The sequence below is a fragment of the Mauremys reevesii genome, linkage group 23 (genome assembly GCF_016161935.1).
Source record: "Mauremys reevesii isolate NIE-2019 linkage group 23, ASM1616193v1, whole genome shotgun sequence".
Taxonomy (NCBI): Eukaryota; Metazoa; Chordata; order Testudines; family Geoemydidae; genus Mauremys; species Mauremys reevesii.
Window position 1 is genome coordinate 8,998,956 of NC_052645.1, and position 19,131 is coordinate 9,018,086.

The window sequence follows — 19,131 nt, forward strand, 5'->3', positions numbered from 1 at the left end:
AGTCCAACCCCCTGCTCAAAGCAGGACCAATTCCCAACTAAATCATCCCAGCCAGGCTTCAAACAAAAAAAAAAAAAAAACTAAGGAAGAAGGAGATTCACACCCAAGGTAACCCCCCCCAGTTCTTCACCACACCCCCCTAGTGAAGAGTTTTTTCCTAATGCAACCTAAACCTCACCCCACTGCAACTTGAGACCATTATTCCTTGTTCTGTCTTTCAGGTGGTTGAAAGCAGCTATTAACCCCCCCCCCACCCCCATTCTTCTCTTCTGCAGACTAAACAAGCCCAGTTCCCTCAGCCTCTCCTCATAAGTCATGTGCTCCAGCCCTCTAATAATTTTTGTTGCCCTCTGCTGGACTCTTTCCAGTTTTTCCACATCCTTCTTGTAGTGGGAGGCCCAAAACTAGACACGCTACTCCAGATGAGGCCTCACCAATGCCGAATAGAGGGGAATGATCACGTCCCTCGATCTGCTAGCAATGCTCCTACTTATACAGCCCAAAATGCCGTTAGCCTTCTTGGCAACAAGGGCACACTGTTGACTCATATCCAGCTTCTCGTCCACTGTAACCCCTAGGTCCTTTTCTGCAGAACTGCTGCCTAGCCATTTGGTCCCTAGTCTGTAACAGTGAATGAGATTCTTCCATCCTAAGCGCAGGACTCTGCACTTGTCCTTGTTGAACTTCAGCAGGTTTCTTTTAGCCCAATCCTCTAATTTGTTTAGGTCCCTCTGTATCCTATCCCTACCGTCCAGTGTATCTACCACTCCTCCCAGTTTAGTGGCATTTGCAAACTTGGTGAGAGTGCAGTCCCTACTGTATTAAACCCAATGCTAATTACTTCTGACTACAAATCACTCTTGTGGGAAGGGGAAGATGGGAGGCTGCATATTTTAGATCTGAGAGTGCAGTTGGTAAGAAAAGTAAGAAAAACAACTCAAAGAAAGAGCACCTTCGCTGTCTGATAGGATGCTAATTTAAGAGGCACAAACAAGTTTTAATTCCTGTCAATCCTCTGGACTTAACAGAGCTGGAGGAGAACAAACAAGATGTTAATTCTGTTTCGGGTGTTAGCAGCACATTTTTTAGCTGACAACACCAGAGGCAGAAAACATAACTTGACGACTCTGGCTTAGCATTGCAGAACTAGCAGGTAGATAAATCATCCTTTTAACTTGCACAAACTAAACATTTGTTGTGGGACTGTCCTAGCAAGATTAACTATTGAACCCATAGTGCCATTTTTCAGGGTATAACCACATCTCAAGGGAAAGCCCAGTCTTTTTTTCTTGTTTTTTTTTTTTAGTGTCACAGTTGACTCGGAAAGCTTTCCACTTATTTTGGTCACGAGTAACACCCCCTAGTACCATTGCAATGCAGAGACCAGAGAAACTTTTTCAGTTTGTTTCCCTTGTGCATTTGACATCATTTCCTGTACAGTTTAACTATTTCCCTTGTATACTCAGATTCACCTGTTAGTGCAAGTCTTTCACACAACTGATAGGAAAAACATGAAAAATAACCAAGAAAGCCTGGACCAGGGGTCCCCAACACGGTGCATCTAAATGCGCCCGCGTCCTGGCCGGCGGTCGAGCATCCGCCGAAATGCCGCCGAAGCTTCTGGCTGACGTCGCTTGCCACCGACAAGCGACGTCATCGAGAAGCATCGCCGCCGAAATGGTTGGAGACCACTGGCCTGGACTGTGTGGCAGTCAATGATTTACCATTATGATTTTCCTTCCATCTATGAATTCTATTTCATAGGAGAAATTAAGCATTCCAGGCCCTGAATCTGTAGGGAATTACTGCACTCCAGTCTAGTGCCTTATAATGCCACTCCAATATAGCCTATAATCACCTGGAAATGCACTTATTCTCATTTACAGAAAAAAATATTAAATGAATATATTCAGTATTACTGCAAGCATTTATATAGCCCCATCACTGTATCTGGAGCCCTTACATAGCATAAATGGGAACATTCAAGACCTCAGTAAGAAACCAAACCCCACACTGGGGGGATTTAATCAACTCGGGAAACTCAACTTACTTTCTAAGACGCCAAGTCCTTCTGCAAGGGGAGGATTGTATGATTTAAGCAAACCAGCATAAAACTAAGTCTGAAAATCTAGTCTGAGAAACAAACCTTGTTTCCTGCAGCCTGGAATTTTTATAAAGGCCCCATATTCTGTTACAGCAGCAACCTGTGAAGAAAATCAATATATCCATTGAATGAAAGAGAACCTTGTACATACACCCATTTTCTGTCTCATTTTTTCCTTCCCTTCAACCCACTCTCTCTGCATGCACTCATTTGGTTTCAGCTGTTTCTAATTTGCCTTCTATGAGTCTGCTTCAGGTTATCCGCTTTTGAACTGGGGAGCTACATAACAACAAATAGCGTTGCATCAGACACACACAAAAGCACAGGATGATTATTTTCTGCCCTGCAAGATAACAGACGGATCTTGAAAAATTACATTTGCTATATTCAGCAGCAGGAGCCAATATTTTTAACTTCTGTTTTCCACTATTTTATTATTTGAGTAAATTTAGTGCTGAGAGGCCAGACTGACAGCCGTGGAAACAGTCTTATGCTTATCTATGGAACAGACAATGGACAGGCAACAAAAACTTCCCTAACTCTTCAAACTAGCGTGCCTCTGAAGGGACTCACCCTAGCATTACAGGGGAATTAACCCTTCCTTCCATGCTCTATTCTATCCTAGGCCTCTCTCACGAGACTGCCCAAAAGGCGGCCAGTCAGTGCCAATAGTGGCAGTAGTGGTTTTGAAATGGATACTTGTCCACTAGTACCTGCACTGAGACCCACCAACTAATTTCACATAGTTATTACAAACAAGCATCTGATGGTAATGACGGTCGCTCACTGCTGGCTATGGCCCCAATTATTCAATAAACTCTGTGCAAATAGACACCTGAGTCTGCACTGAACTTCACTGAAGTTAATTAGTTGCTGCATGGATCCACCCATGCAGAGCTTTATTATGGAATTAGGGCCTGATGTTGGAGTTGAACCAATCTAGACTTGAGAGGCTCTTTAACTCATTCTCAGTCCCCTGACACCTATAATTCTAGCCTTTGTGCTCTTCTTACCATTCTTAAGGGGGAAAAATAGTACCCAGGGCTCTTTTGATTATAACAAGGCAGACAGGATCCCACTTCCCTTTTTAACTAGGAGAATGGGAAACTAAGGGCACTGCACATTTTCGTGTTAAGTTCAGGCACCAATAGGTGGTGTGAGCCTCAAGTATTGCAATTCAGGACTTCGAGTTGTCCCAGATTGCGCAACAAATATTCTTGATAGCAGCTATTAAACTCAAGACAGTTTCCAACTTTTAAAAGCTAAAGTCTCTTGTATTTCACAGCATGAGGCAGGATGAAAAGCTTTATCCCCAAGCTCAATATGACATCAAAATTAAAGCAATAATATTTTCAGATCCCTCACACTTGAGTTGAAAAATCAGACTTGGCTGAGAGAAAATCAGAATCAATTCTCTGAAGACAGCTTTTCTCATTCTACAAGAAAACTAGCATGTTTATGAATACACATTCTTAGCTAATCCTCTTAAATTAGTAGTTATTACTCTTCAGAATGGAGGTGTTTGCATTAGCAATGTGGCTCACCCATCAGTTTTATTTTAAAGACATCTAATGAAATAACACCTGCAATAAGAGTCTCAACCTGTTCTCAAAACACTAGTTAAAATATTTACAAAAAAAGTGTGTTAAATATTTTTCTTTAATCTGAGAATGCTGGTAAAAGGCAGTGGCTCAAGAGGCTAAAGTCCTCTTCTCATCCCTATCAATGTGCATCAACTCTAACCAAAAGGAGGAGAGGGGAATTCTCTTTATATAGCCTATGTACTCAGTTTCTATACTGGGAATGCCAGTAAGGGGTCAGTCAGAGGCAGCTGTGGTGGTAGTGGCTTTTTGTTATGTAGACACTTGTTCTCTATGAACCAGAGTACACAATAGCAGCTCATTTCACATAAGTCACTTAGCTTTGTTACCAGTAATTAGGGCTGGTTCTGAACTGGTGGTTTAAAAATGAAAGGCTCTAATCCTTTCTCAATGTCCTGCACTATTCATGTCTCCCATCTTTTTTATGGCCCTAAGCAATGACAATACATACCTCTCCTTGGAAGACGTCATAGAGTTCAGGCAATGTCTCCATTGTCTCAGGTCTCATAGACTTCATTTGGGAAGTTTTCTAAGAGCATGCACTCCACAATTCTTTCCTAACCTTGCAGTTTACTTTGATTCCATTTATGAGATGTTATCCCTCTGTGGAGCAACCCTATTCATAACTGAAATGAAGACAAGACACCACTTGTTGAAAGAAATAGCTTCACTGGTAATAAAATAAAAAAAAGCTCTTGAGGAAGCCTTTCAGGGAGGTTTTTTTACCTGCCCCACTTTCACTCATACTACAGGCAGTCATTTCTGAATATCCAATACTATGCTCCAATACGTCTGCTAGTCTATAAGGTGCCACAAGACTCTTTGCTGCCTTTACAGATCCAGACTAACATGGCTACCCCTCTGATACTTGACTCCATTACTATAGTGTCTGGTGCTCATGCTATATATTATGGCAGTACAATCCCGTGGGTAGACAAGCCAAAGAACCAGAAGACCCAGGTTCTTCTATGATACAGCTGCCAAAAGCATGCCGTGTAATAAGAAAATCACTTAAGTTTGTGCCTCAGTTTCTTCCCTCTATAAAGCGGTGATACGATACCCTCCTTTGGAAAGCTCTTTGAGGTGTACGTATGAAGAGGACTACATAAATACTAAGTATTATAGTACCTAGGCAGATACATCAAAATATGTACCCATGACTGTAAATTGCCAATTTTGCCCCATTTTCAGAATTCAGCACCCTCAGACATATGTAGTTTCTATTTTATTTCAGCGACTGTAGTTGGGGTGATTATAATCTGTTCCCTTCACTACTACCCACGACACACACCTGAAAACCAGAACGTAAACAAAAAGACCCCGCAATTCCTCGTCTAAGCCGTCACACTTTAAAAGGCGAGGGCCTGCCTAGAGCTTTCGGACTGCTTGGCGGAGCCGGAGCGCGGCGCGGCGCCACGGGGCGGCTCTCACCCAGGCAAGGAAACACTGTGGCATCCCCAGTACTGCCAACCCCAACGGCTAAAAAATAATGCGGCCAGGGGCCCAAAATCATTAGAATGGCTCGAAAAGCGCCACGTCCTCTGGGAAGGGAACTCCGCGTCCGGGATTCTTTTCATTTGCGCTCCGGTTCTCCCCCTTTCGCTTGGCCTCGGGTCACGTTTCCAGGCTGCCCTTGGCCCCACGATCTGGGCTTAGCGGGCAACACTAAACACACCAACGTGGCGGGAGGTGGCCGCACCAGCCCCTCTTCCATACCGCCCAGCGCCCACAGCGAGCGCTTACGGCGAGCCCCCGGGGCGGGGCCAGCTGGGTCTGTACAGCGCCGAGCACACGGGCCGTAACCGGGGACGGCAGGAGCTACCGCGGCCCGAGCGGGCAGCATGTGGGGTGGGGAGGCCCAGCGCCCCGCGCCGCAGCCAGGGGATGGGGGGCGAGCTCCCCGTCGAGGAAAGGGCTGAGGCGCAAGTGTGGGCAGGGTGTCGGGCCGTTTTTTTTGGGTGGGGCCCCCCAGCATGGATGAAAAAAAAAAAAAAAAAAAAAAAAAACGTCTTGTGGTACTCATGTGGCGGGTGGTGTCCCTTGGCGAGGAGAGTTCTCACTTCTGGGTCTTCTTCCACACTGAAGGAGGACCCGCCGCCGAAGTGCAGCTGAAGACCCGGAGCGCCGCCCGCCGAAATTTAAAAAAAATTACCCTCTATAGGAAGGGGATTCGGCCATTTGCCCTCCCTGGTGGCCCTGCCACTGGGCGCGGGGCCCTCTTAGGCGCGGGGCCCGATTCGGGGGAATTGGTGGAATTGGCCTAAAGCCGGCCCTGGGCTGAGGGCTCAGCTCCCCACGCCCGCGGCCCCCCACCTCACTCACCCTCTGCCGCCGCTATCCCGCCCGCGCTCTGGTACAACCTAGCTTGAGGAACCTCGCACCCGCCAATCACCACGCAGCTTGCTCCTGAGTGTCACTCACGTAGCTAATGGGCGCGCTCGATGCTAGAACTCCCTCCGCTAATCCGCTGACAAGCCTGGCCAGCGCTACCCAATCAGCGCACTGAAAAGAAGGTGGTGGCGCGGTTGGTGCTCGCCACCAATCAGAGTGGGGAACTGGGCAGTTCTGTCCAATGGGTGGAGGACGGGGGCGGAGCTTGGCTGCGTCTGAGGCCTAGCTCGGCTCGGAGCCCCGGGGCCGAGTAACTGCGGCAGGGAGCGGCGATGATCGAGCAGCAGAAGCGCAAGGGGCCGGGCCCGGAGCTGGCGCTAGTGGCGGCGGCGGCCAAGCGGCCCCGGCATGAGCTGCTGCTGGGGCCCGGCCCGGGCGGGGGGCAGCCGCCTCCGGGGGCCCTGCTGCAGGCGGTGAGTCCCGGCCCGGATCCAGGCCTCCGCCCCGGGGTCCCTGCTCCCCCCGCCGCCCCCGCCTCCTCCCCGGCTCACGGGCTCTCCCCGTGTCCCCCCGCCAGCAGCACGTGCTCTCCCCCGGTGGGGGGGGGGGTCGCTCAGTGCCAAGCTCGGCCCCGGAGTCCCCAATGCCGGGAGGGGCCGCTCCGTGCCCCCGCCGCCTTGTCAGTGCCCCGCAGCGGCCCGCTCAGGGGACGAGCCATCCCCCGGATACAGTGACACAAGGGCTTCCAGCTGCCGCTTGCTGATGGCACGGCGGCCCCAGCTCCTTCCCTGCCTCCCTCTGTGCCTTCCCATGCAGCCTGAGCAAGAGGGGCGGCGGACCTGAACCCCTCACAAGAGAGCCCTTGGGGCAGGGCAGCAGTTACCCAGCACCATTCACCGGACTCCTGTTATAATGTGGTTTAGATTCTTTGTGTAGTTCCCACGGTTGTAATATCTATACTGACACCAACTTGCCATGTGACTTTAGACAAGTTATTTCACCTCACTGTGCCTCCGTTTCCACATCTGTAAAATGGGAACAGTACTTACCTCCCCATAGCAGAGTTGTGAAGTTTGATATGTTCAAAGCTCAGGGTTGGAAGGGACCTCAGGAGGTCATCTAGTCTGACCCCCTGCTCAAAGCAGGACCAATCCCCAGACAGACCTTTTTTTTTTAAACCCCAGTTCCCTAAATGGCCCTCTCAAGGATTGAACTCAGAACCCTGGGTTTAACAGGCCTGTGTGCAAACCACTGAGCTATCCCTCCCTCCAATTTGAGATTCTTTGGTAAATGGGGACCGAGAAGTGGAAATGTTAACTTAGTAAAACCAGTAAGGGAGTTATGATTTTTTTTTCTGTCCTACTTCCCCACATCACAAACATTTTGGTTCATGTGTTTCATTATCTCTCTCTGCATCTCCTTTGTGTTTTAGGGCCCTCCACGATGTTCCTCCCTCCAGGCACCCATAATGCTGCTCTCGGGACACGAAGGAGAAGTTTACTGTTGCAAGTTTCATCCTAATGGAGCCACTTTAGCCTCTGCCGGATTTGACAGACTCATCTGTGAGTTTGTAATGATCAGTAGTTTGTGATATGAGCTAATTTTCTGACAAAATCCAGTACTGCTGTTAACTGCTTTCTTTGTATTCAAATAGCTATGGAGTGAGCTGTTGTGAGCACAGAATGCTGATAGCTTGGCATTGACCTTTTATGTACTTCTAAGAGTATTTCAAAGTGGTGACCTAAAATCATCTGGGACCCACTCATGAGACAGCCTGTCTCTTACCTTGTATCCCTCCACCACCACATCAGTTAATATTGGAGGGATTGTTCTTGGTCTCATTTTCTGAAGTGGAACTTGACAACATTAACAACAGAATTATTATTGAACTCAGTCTCTTTGGCAGTCTCCCAGAGCCCACACTGAGCATCTTTCAGTCAGGACGACTGGCACATTTATTTGATTTAGAACTTGCCTGCGCCGCTTCCCACAGCCCCCGTTGGCCTGGGATGGCGAACCGTGGCCAGTGGGAGCCGCTATTGGACAAACCTGCGGACACGGCAGGTAAACAAACCGGCCCACCAGGGGCTTACCCTGATGGGCCGTGTGTCAAAGGTTGCTGATCCCTCTTATAGAATTATGCCTTATGCTAACTCTTGTGAGTAGCAGCATAGTACTGTTATGTTTTTTGTTTTTTTTTACATTGTTATTTTTAACATGCAGTTAAATCCATATTCATACAAACAGGACTATAAAGTGATGGAAATCCTGTTACATAAGGAAAGATTGATCTGGGGCTCCTTTCACATCCCCTCATATTTGTCACCTCTCTAAATTAAGAAGTATACAGAATGAAGGGTATAGGAAAGTTGAAACAGAGGCTTCTATTTACACTTATAATACAGGAGCCAACATGACACTCAAAAGTGATGAAAGGAAATACTTTTTTACACAATGGATAATTAACCTGTGGAACTCACTGCAACAACATGCCAGTGAGCCTAGTAGAATTTTAAAAAGATTTTATATGGAAGTCATCCACATTTACATTAGATAGAATACATATTTATAAGGGAAATAAACCTTCCTGCTTCTGGGCATGGAGTAGCCAGTCATTAATGGGGAAAATTTTCTCTAATCCACTATGGGCAGACTGTTCCTAAATTGTCCACTACAGAGTTTCTTCCACCTTCCTCTGAAGAATTTGATACTATCCTGGGTCGTTAGCACAATTTCCATGTTCCTAACTGCCACTTACAGGTGGCCAAAAAAGCAAATTTTATCATACAGCTAATAAAATGGTGTATGTTTATGAATGTCCAAAATAGAAAAATATTAAGGCTTGGAGAGGCAGTGGAGGTATTTACAAAAATGTGCTTCCCTTATCTAGCTTGGTTTAAGAACACACACAAACCAATATTTAAGTTATATTTCAAATTTCAGCCCTCTCTCTCACATGGGACTTGCATTGACCATTTAAAGGCTTCCTATTCCACATAGTAAATACTTGGGTTTGGAGATGGTGCTGAATCCTATAGGTGCTTTATTTTAGTGAGCTCAGGAAGTGTCACTATAGTTACTTGGACAAATTGGTATTAAAGCATAGTTTGGGGTTTGTTTGGTTTATTTTTTACAGTGCTGTGGCATGTGTATGGGGATTGTGATAATTTTGCCACCCTGAAGGGACACAGTGGAGCAGTTATGGAGTTGCACTATAACACTGATGGCAGGTAAATATCTGATGAAACTGACTTTACCTATCATTAGCCTGCCTTGCTGCTGTTTCTGAATGAACTCTGCAAAATGTTTTGTGAGATAGTTTGCATGAAAGAAGCTGCTAAATGAAGGTCATGTTGTTTAGGTCTTGGGTAGAGATAGTAGAAGATCTTGGGTAAAAGATACTTGTAGCTGGCAAGGGGGATACTTGTTGCTGGTGAATGTAAGCTGCTCTCCAGCTCCTCTTCAGAGCCACCAGCCAAGAGGGGAAGCAATGGTGTTACTTGAACGGTTGCACCTCCCAGAAATATCTCAACATATTACATCGGTTCTAGAGAGCAGGAGCAAAGAGTAAAGTCAACGTGACAAGTTCCAAGGCCCATGGATGGGGAGCAGAAGATCTAAAACCTAGGCATTCTGTCCCATGCCTAGCAAGCAAATCTTTGAGAAAGTGGATGGGGGACTTTCAGTGTGAAAGAGAGAATGGAGGAGAGATTCGGGATAAGGAAAGATGGGGAAGGAGAAGTTGACTGGTAGGGACAGCTTCCCAAATTATCCAACACTATCTGAGGTTTTTACAAAAGATATCCCTCCCCCTTCACCATCATCCCAAGGAGATGAAATCTGGCAGGAAGCCAGCAGACACCCCTCCAGTAATTGGATTGAGGGGGTACATTGAAAATGGGCTTTTTGCCATCATGCTACCTCTTGGTCCTGCCACAAAACCTCGAGCCATCTTTTGATATCAGCCTTTGAGTATTGGGCTTAGTCTTCTAGCTAGTGTCTGCTTAATTTTCTAACCCCTAGTTTTGGCTGTGTTTGTAGAGTAACAAAAAGGGTTGGGGGCAGATATCTTATCACCCTTCAGGATTCCATAACTATGTTGTCTTTTTCCCCCCCCACTAGCATGCTTTTCTCAGCATCCACAGATAAAACGGTAGCTGTGTGGGATAGTGAGACTGGAGAAAGAGTGAAAAGGCTGAAGGGGCACACATCATTTGTTAACTCCTGTTATCCAGCAAGGCGGGGACCCCAGCTCGTCTGTACAGGCAGCGATGATGGAACAGTAAAGGTCAGTACTTCTATATGGGCTGACTTTTGCAGTGATGGAGAATCTGTGAATGCTAGATTACCCATCTGAATAAAGGACATTCAGCTTTGGTGACCTTTACAAAAATAACTAATTGAATAAACTACTTGAGTAAAACTTTGTTCATCTGAGACTGCTTCATCCAGAATTGCCTCTGAACCAAATCCCAGCCTGAGTCACTTATTCTTTAACTTCCTCAGTTATCCTCATAGATGCTGGCCTTGAAATGTTTTGGATAAACAAGACTAGATTGTTAAAACTAAAATCAAAATCCTAGAAAAGAACGTGAAACTAAACCCGGAAAATGGCTGGCTCCTTTTATGAATCAAGACGGATTTTTAAATGAGATTTTTCCTGGATCAGAGCTGCTGAGTGTGTCCAGTTCTGTCCTTAATTATGCTCCTGTAAGTTCACCAGCTAACAACTTAACATTTAAAAGATAAATACTGTTCTTCCCCCTGCCCCAAGCCCCATCACCACCATTTGGGCAGGCATTACCAAGGCACCACAGAAGTGTCCATATTGGAGCAGTCTAACCTACAGTATTAGATCCTCTTTGGGGAATGGAGTTATATTTATACAGCATCATAGAAATATAGGGCTGGATGGGTCATCAATAGGTTATCTAGTCCATCCCTCCACCCCCACACAGAGGCAGAGTTAAGAGGACCATCCCTGACAGGTATTTGTCTCAACTGTTCTTAAAAACCTCCAATGATGGGGATTCCAGAACCTCCCTAGGTAACGTGTTCATTTTTCCTAATAACTAACCTAAATCTCCCTTGCTGCAAACTAAACTGATTGCTTCTTGTCCTGCTTTTGGTAGACATGGAGAACAACTGATCACCATCCTGTTTATGAAAACCTTTTACATACCTTTGAAGACTATAGTCGTGTTCCCCCTCAGCTTTCATGTATATGGCGCTTTGTAGCGAGCTTAGTTTTAAGTTTGGAAAAAATGCAGTCTGATTTTCACTCTCTCTCCCACCACTTGAAAACATACATGTGTGTGTCAGGACAACAGGTTTCATCCGTCCTGTAGAGCCTCCACGTGTTCTTCCCCCAAATTCAGCTCTTAAGCACTTTGACAATGTGGGGGTACCGATCTGACTCCATTGTTGTACTGTGAAATATGTGGTGTGCGTATAACTTTAAAAACTTTTGCTTCCCTTGTCCTTTCAGCTGTGGGATATTCGTAAAAAAGCTGCTGTTCAGACATTTCAGAACACTTACCAGGTACTAGCAGTGACCTTCAATGACACCAGTGATCAGATTATATCCGGAGGCATAGACAATGATATCAAGGTATGTTGACTTTTTTATTGCACTTTCCTATTGTAACTATCCCAAACAGACTCCCCAAACCTTTTACGTTATCCCAAATGATGATGTGGGTAATGGGCATGATATGGTAGTGGGTTAGTCTTGATGGTTATATTAACTTTGTATCATGTGTCAGACTTCCACATTTTTCCTAAAGAGCCAGACTGATTTGGCGGTGTTGAGCGGCTTCTGTGATAAACTTAGCCTCTGCAAACCTGGCTCCAGTTTCCTACCAGGACGTGATTCTGTTAGGGAAGATAGGGATAGGCTGGTACTAAGATGTCTGCTGAGATCACCTTTAATTTAAATGAAACAGTGATCAGCTATCTTTGAGTTATGTGGTCTGCAGAACAGTTCTTACATGACTGTATTGCACAGTTGGCAGTGGTGTCTCCTCCAAGCCTCCAGCCTCCATCTTATCTAGGGCCTGGGCATGTCAGTGCTAGGCATGGGGAGTGCTGAACTGGTGAAGGGGCTGTCACGGAGATGAAGCACTAGAGCAGTGTCATTTCTGGCTGACCATTTGAAACTTAAGGGTTCCACAATCTCTTTTTCAAGGAGAACAGAGCACAGCCCTGGGTCCTGGCCGCCATACCCTCTCTCTCAGACAGTTTGTAGCTCCAAAGTGCTGGTAGGGTTATCGCTGACCATGTGATGATTGCCTCGGTCACTTTGCTGTCAGCATCTAACTCCGTACTGCATAAGGCAGGGGTACCTTGGGTGGGAAGTACATGAAACCATATATCCCCTGCCTGGGACAGATGTGCAGGCTTAATTCTTCTAATTCACCAGTTCCAATCCAGCCCAGCAGTGGGTGAGAGTTGTTCCCAGCTCATGACTCTTCTGTTCAGTGGCCCGTGTGAAAAGAGTTGAGGACTGAGGTCCCAGTCGGTTCTCTTGGGGTAGGCATGTGCATCACAATTTGCACTAATTAGACTCTGGTGAGAGTACCAACAAGGGGGCCTTTGCGGCTGTCTCTAGGTCAGGCTTGAGACAAATGGTGAGCAGAACTTTGTGCTGTTGCTGCCTCTGATGTCCCAGTTCTGTGGGTTCAGCCTCCAGAGCAGTCAGGCCAGCCTCTTCCACTCTTACCAATTGCATTGCTGCTTCCTTACACGGAGACCCAAATACCATGCGCTTTTCTTAAAGGTATGGGACCTTCGCCAGAACAAACTAACGTACACAATGAGAGGGCATGCTGACTCAGTGACCGGCCTCAGTTTGAGTTCAGAAGGCTCTTACTTGCTTTCCAACGCAATGGACAACACAGGTAATTGCCACAGCTTGCCATTGTAGGAATCTGAGTGCAGCCATGTGGGTAACGTTCACACCACTGAGAGCTACAACTGGTTAAGGAGTGGGATTGCATAGCACGGTGAGAGGAATAACTCAATGTAATTGGGTGCCAAAGGATCAAAGGAAGATAGACTGATGATAGTGTGTGTGTAAGGGGTAATTACAGTTATAGTCACTCTCTGCTTACAATGATGCTTTTTCATGAGAAGGGTGACTGCATGGGGAGGGCTCGTCATCTTTTCAAAGTGAAGCGAAGGAAACCCCAACACAAATTACTTAGGAGTGGAAAGCACTGTGGTCATTCAGGGAGGAACAACCCCACCTTGTCAGGACCCAAGTTAGGTGACCCAAATCTATCCTGCTATCTCTGATTCCATAATATTCAGCATTGCAAGAGCCAGATAATTCAGCTGACACCTCAAGCATAATGAATTGGAATGAGTGTTTCAGGGTTTACTGATCTAAAATAGCCTCCAGTTTAGAGAACCTGGTAATGTCTTGGCACTATGCACTGAAGGAAAGATGTAATTTCAGCCCTTTGTTCTGAATATCCTGTTTCTTGTGGGTTTAGCCTAGGAGCTAAGATGGTTTGAACATACTTGTAATAGCTTAAATAACTTTTATTTCTGGTAGTATATTTAAAACGAAAAAGGATTAAAAGTAACACTCATTTGTGGAGATGACAGCTCATGTAGTCACTTTGTATGGTACATAACTAATGTTCTTAAGCTAGTTGCTGACAGATGTCCAGAGCAGACTGCGAAGAGTTACAAAGGGATCTCACAAAACTGGGTGGCTGGGCAACAAAATGACAGATGAAATTCAATGTTGATAAATGCAAAGTAATGCACATTGGAAAACATAACCCCAACTATACACACAAAAGGATGGGGTCTAAATTAGCTGTTACCACTCAAGAAGGAGATCTTGGAGTCACCGTGTCTCTGAAAACATCCACTCAGTGTGCAGCGGCAGTCAAAAAAGCTAACAGAATGTTGGGAATCATTAGGAAAGGGATAGATAATAAGATAGTAAATATCATATTGTCTGTATATAAATCTGTGTTACACCCACATCTTGAATATTACTTGTGGATTTGGTCATCCCATCTCAAGAAAAATATATTGAAATTGGAAAAGGTACAGAAAAAGGAAACAAAAATTATTAGGGATATGGAACAGCTTCCATCTGAGGAGAAATTAAAAAGACTGGGACAATTCAGCTTGGAAAAGGGACAAATGAGGGGGGACGTGATAGAGGTATAGAAAATCATGACTGGTGTGGATAAGGTGACCAGATGTCCTGATTTTATAGGGACAGTCCCGATTTTTTGTCTTTTTCTTATATGGGCTCCTATTCCCCCGCCTCTCCCCCCCCAACCCCGTCCCGATTTTTCACATTTGCTGTCTGGTCATCCTAGGTGTGGAGACAGTGAATAAGGAAGTGTTATTTACTCCTTCTCATAACACAAGAACTAGGGGCCACCAAATAAAATTAATAGGCAGCAGGTTTAAAACCAGCAAAAGGAAGTATTTTTTCACACAACATAGTCAACCTGTGGAACTCTTTACCAGAGGATGTTGTGAATTCCAAGACTATAACAGGGTTCAAAAAAACCAAAACTAGATAAGTTGATGGAGGATAGGTCCATCCATGATAGGCAGGGATGCAGAACCATGCTCTGAAGTGTCCCTAGCCTCTGTTGCTAGAAGCTAGGAATGGGCAACGGGATGGATCACTTGGTGATTGCCTGTTCTGTTCATTCCCTCTGAAGCACCTGGCATCCAGAAGACAGGATACTGGGCTAGGTGGACCTTTGGTCTGACCCAGTCTAGCCATTCTTATGTTCTTATGTGCTCCATTACAGTTCGAATCTGGGATGTGCGACCATTTGCTCCTAAAGAGAGATGTGTGAAGATATTCCAGGGGAATGTGCATAATTTTGAGAAGGTGAGTGTGCTCCTAACTGAAACAGTGCTTGTTAATGAAACGCTGCAGCTGTCTAAAACCAATTTACAGACAAATTAATAAACTAAAAAATATAAATTAGAAAGGATTTAATGAGGACTAGGGGCAAGATTAATGTGTAAAGGGGGATTCCAATTAAAGCTGCAGTAACTGGCTTTCTTTGCTCAATTCAGCTGTAATTAGCTGCAAATTAAATAGTTTCTACATTTAGTATCTACTTTGTATAAAATAACAAGGCTCTGGATGTTTCCAGCCATAAAATACAATCTCTTAACTCCAGGCTTCTCTTCCGAAAGGAGATCATTAAAGTGTTCTTTGAGATATTGAAAATCCCATGGTGACTTTATTTCAGGCAAAAGGGGGAACCAAAACCTTCTCATATAAATGCGCACGGTTCCATTTCTGTTTGTTTCGCAGAATCTTCTGAGATGCTCATGGTCACCAGATGGGAGTAAAATAGCAGGCGGATCAGCAGACAGGTAAAGCTTAATCATTGTGCTTCTCTCTGGCACCTTCCATCCCAAAGCACTTTACAGTCACTAGCTGGGCCTCCTCAGAACCCTGGGAGCTCAGTTTGGTCAGACTCATTTTCCAGATGGCACAGACAAGAGATGAGCCCAAGGGCAGAGCTGAGAATGAAGCTGCAGTCTAGCACAATATACTGCACTGTAATGTAACAACGTGAACGTCGTTGTTAAAATAGCATCCAGGATGTATTTGTTTCATAACATGCAGTTATACTTTGAGGATAACAAAACCTTCAGCACTAACAGAGTGGGGTTTGCAAAGGACTTACAATGCCAGACAAACATGGTCCTTTCTTGATCAAATTACAGAACAGCTGAGAGACTGAGTAACCTTTGTGTGATGCTTCCTCCAAGTGCTGCTACATGTAATGCTAATGCTGTTATTGCTTAGACAGTAAAACAGCTGCTATTCATTAACATAGCTAGAGCTACGGCGGGTCCTTGATTGAACAGCGCAGCCTGGTGACTCAGGGGGTACGTCTACACTACCTGCCGGATCGGCGGGTAGCGATCAATCTATCGGGGATCGATTTATCACGTGTAGTGTAGACGCTATAGATTGATCCCCGATCGCTCTCCCATTGACTGCTGAACTCCAGCTCGGTGAGAGGCGGAAGCAAAGTTGACTTGGGAGCGGTGGCCGTCGATCCCGCGCTGCGAGGACGCGAAGTAAGTGATTCTAAGTCGATCTAAGATACGTCGACTTCAGCTATGCTATTCTCATAGCTGAAGTTGCGTATCTTAGCTCGATTTTCTCCCTCCCCCTCCCCCCCTAGTGTAGACCAGGCCAAGTTTAAAACTACAGCAGGGGTGTCCAAAGTTTTTTTGGTGAGGGCCAAATACAGAAGAATAAGCAAAGGCCCGGGCCACACACAAGAGGTGTACCGGAGCCCGGGGCGAGCGGACCTGCCGCAGGCATGACTGCGGGTCCTCGGTTGAGCTCCGCAGGCATGCCTGCGGCAGGTCGACCTGCCGCAGTCATGCCTGCGGGAGGTCCAGCTCATGCCTGCGGCAGGTCCACTCGTCCGGGCTCCGGTGGACCTGCAGCTCAAACGGTTGCTGCGGGCCAATAAAGGACACCCCTGAACTACAGGCTATTAGATCAGTTCCAAGGGTGCTGGGTGAAGTCCCGCAACCTGAAATGAACTTTGTGTGTAATGCATAATCAAGTGCATGTGGTCCTATCTGTCCTGCCACAAGATGGACACTGTATTCTGGACCTGTCCAGAATACTGTTCCACTAATATTTGTCTGCACATCTGTAAAATGTTTGGTTTCCTACCAGGACTTTATTTAAAAAAGAAAAGGAAATGATTCTGCCTCTTTGAGATGTAAAAGTAGGATGCCAAGTAATGAGGCTTCCTGCTACATTACATGGACCCTCAAGATGACTAAATTTAACTGGAGATCCTTATGCATGTGAAATGACTATTTGCTGAGCCTTCAAGAGTTTATTGTGGCTAAAAGAAGCAATTAAAAGTGCCTTGCCTCTTCCACAGCATTAATGAAAATAGATAACAGGGAGAATATGGGAGCAAAGATTTGTCACAGCTCTCACCTACTCAGTTGAAATAGCTATACTCTAGTTTAAATGCATGCTGCATTAAATAAGGGTTCAGAACTTACCCATGCTTGCGGAGAGCATATTTTTCTCTTTAAAGAGCTTTAATGAAGCAGGTAAAGTGTAGTTCCAGTCTGGAAAGTGACTATGGCTTGCTCAGCAGATCTGCTCTATGTGCATATCCAGAGTAGGACCTACCTACTTAACTGACCCAAAATAAGTTAACCCTGTGGAGCAACCCACATCTGGGAGAGGGAGCTGGATTCTGTGTCAGCTAAGAGTTGTTTAAATTTCTAATTACAAGGCCCAATTCTGCCCCCTGTCACTCCTGTTAAACCATACAGAAGGCAGTAAGATCAAAGTAAGATCCTTAGCTGTAACTAAGGATTTGTTGAAACTTGATTACAGGTAATACAGAAGCCAGAAATGATGTGCTGGTGGAGGCTTGGCACTCAGATCTCAGGCTGAGTTTGCAGGGCTGGCAGAAGAGACTTTTAAACAGAGCACATCTGATTTGGAGAGAGAGAAATATGGGGTCCATGGGGCCTTTTGCAGAGACCTATTTCCGAGTAGTACAACTCTGTAGGTTGCCTTTATGCAGTTTTTCTTGGCTGGTTGTTCTTTGTGCCCTCATTCTTTGCCGTGTCCCTTTTGATGGGTGTAATGATGCAGAGCAGCTGAGCCAGCCTTCTCATTCAGCCTAGCCAATTACTGCAGCATCAAAACTTTTCCCCAGCTAGCAGAATTCATTTGAGAGGCTGGTGATGACCAAGAAGAGCTCGTCTTTCTGTTAGCATTTCCGTGCCAAAGCAGAAGAGAAAGCAGTTTAAATATAGTCCATAACTGGCAGCTTTCCTGAGCCCATTTCAGTGAATTCTCTAAGATGTGAACCCTGTGGCTTTTCACATGATGATAAAGCAGTTCTGGTGTATTTGAAAGGAAGTTATTCAGGTGGGACACATTGGGGTTTTGCCTGGTTTATAATACTTTGCTTAGAGCTCTCTCTCATTCTGATTGACAACAACCCTTAAAAATCTCGCTCTAGCTAGAGTCAAGTCTTCCAGAGAAATTTGGGCATTAGCTGAACAGCTGCTTGCTCAGCCAGACTGGCAGCAAATGACACATAAATAAACCATATTTACAATAATACATTTCAGGCATTGGTCAGTTTGCATTCTTGGCTGTAGCATGATTTGCAGTGGGCTTTTTTCCTCAAAAAAGTTCTCTTTGTAAACATAATCTGCTTAAAAGCTGAACTACTCATACTGCCAGCAGTTAATTTCTGACCCATCACATGGAGATATTCTAGTGCAGGAGTAGGCAACCTATGGCACACGTGCTGAAGGCAGCGCGCAAGATGATTTTTCAGTGGCACTCACACTGTCCGGGAGCTCTGCATTTTAATTTAATTTTAAATGAAGCTTCTTAAACATTTTAAAAACCTTATTTACTTTACATACAACAATAGTTTAGTTATATATTATAACTTCTAGACTTCTAGAAAGAGACCTTCTAAAAACGTTCAGATGTATTACTGGCACACGAAGCCTTAAATTAGAGTGTATAAATGAAGACTCAGCACAGCACTGTTGAAAGGTTGCCGACCCCTGTTCTAGTGGCTCCTTCACAGTGTCCTTCAGCCAAGGTGGCACAGCTGGACAGGACCCAGAAATGGTGAAAACAGGGCTAGGGGATGGAGACTAGGAAGAGGTTAACAAAAGGGCCTTACAAAATCTGATCAGCCCCCTCATAAGCTGTCACTGGGAAGTGAATCCTGACTTTGTAACGGTTTAGGCGATGGAAATCTGTCTATAAACGGTATTAGCTGTGAGGAATTAAACTGTATCAAGAGTTGGTTTTAGTGGGAAATAATGAGCCATTCCTTGGTGGAACAACCTGCCTTTCCATAGCAGCGCTCATCTCAAAGTGCACTGACCAGCTCGCTGAGAGCAACTGCTGCAGGGCGCTGCTGGGCTGGCCGCTGTCTAGCAGCAAACGGCTGTGCTACACAATACTTTGTCCCAAACCACGGAGAATGCTGAGGTCCAGCTGAAATTTCAGGATGAATTTGTAGGCTGGCGGAATGGCAACCAGGGACTTCCCTAGGACACTGG

General features: G+C 45.5%; 2 protein-coding genes across 5 annotated transcripts in view; one reads left to right on the forward strand and one right to left on the reverse strand.

Annotated features, from left to right (window-relative positions):
* ZCCHC17 (zinc finger CCHC-type containing 17) overlaps positions 1-6,265 on the reverse strand; it is a 23,952-nt gene extending 17,687 nt beyond the window's left edge. Inside the window, exons 1-3 of one of the 4 annotated variants that reach the window (XM_039511351.1) lie at positions 6,127-6,265; positions 4,157-4,331; positions 2,147-2,204 (exon numbers count right to left, since the gene is read on the reverse strand). In XM_039511351.1, the coding sequence (XP_039367285.1) occupies positions 2,147-2,204; positions 4,157-4,222 (124 nt within the window). In that variant the 5' untranslated portion in view covers positions 4,223-4,331; positions 6,127-6,265. Of the gene's footprint in view, positions 1-2,146; positions 2,205-4,156; positions 4,332-5,448; positions 5,587-6,027 lie in introns of those variants that run through there. The other 3 variants (XM_039511350.1, XM_039511353.1, XM_039511352.1) reach the window with 3 other exon arrangements.
* Positions 6,262-19,131, forward strand: part of SNRNP40 (small nuclear ribonucleoprotein U5 subunit 40) — a 17,250-nt gene continuing 4,380 nt past the window's right edge. The window contains exons 1-8 of the mRNA XM_039511349.1: positions 6,262-6,509; positions 7,469-7,598; positions 9,173-9,266; positions 10,159-10,324; positions 11,525-11,647; positions 12,815-12,935; positions 14,829-14,911; positions 15,347-15,408. Of these exons, the coding sequence (XP_039367283.1) occupies positions 6,369-6,509; positions 7,469-7,598; positions 9,173-9,266; positions 10,159-10,324; positions 11,525-11,647; positions 12,815-12,935; positions 14,829-14,911; positions 15,347-15,408 (920 nt within the window). The 5' untranslated portion in view covers positions 6,262-6,368. The remainder of the gene's footprint in view (positions 6,510-7,468; positions 7,599-9,172; positions 9,267-10,158; positions 10,325-11,524; positions 11,648-12,814; positions 12,936-14,828; positions 14,912-15,346; positions 15,409-19,131) is intronic.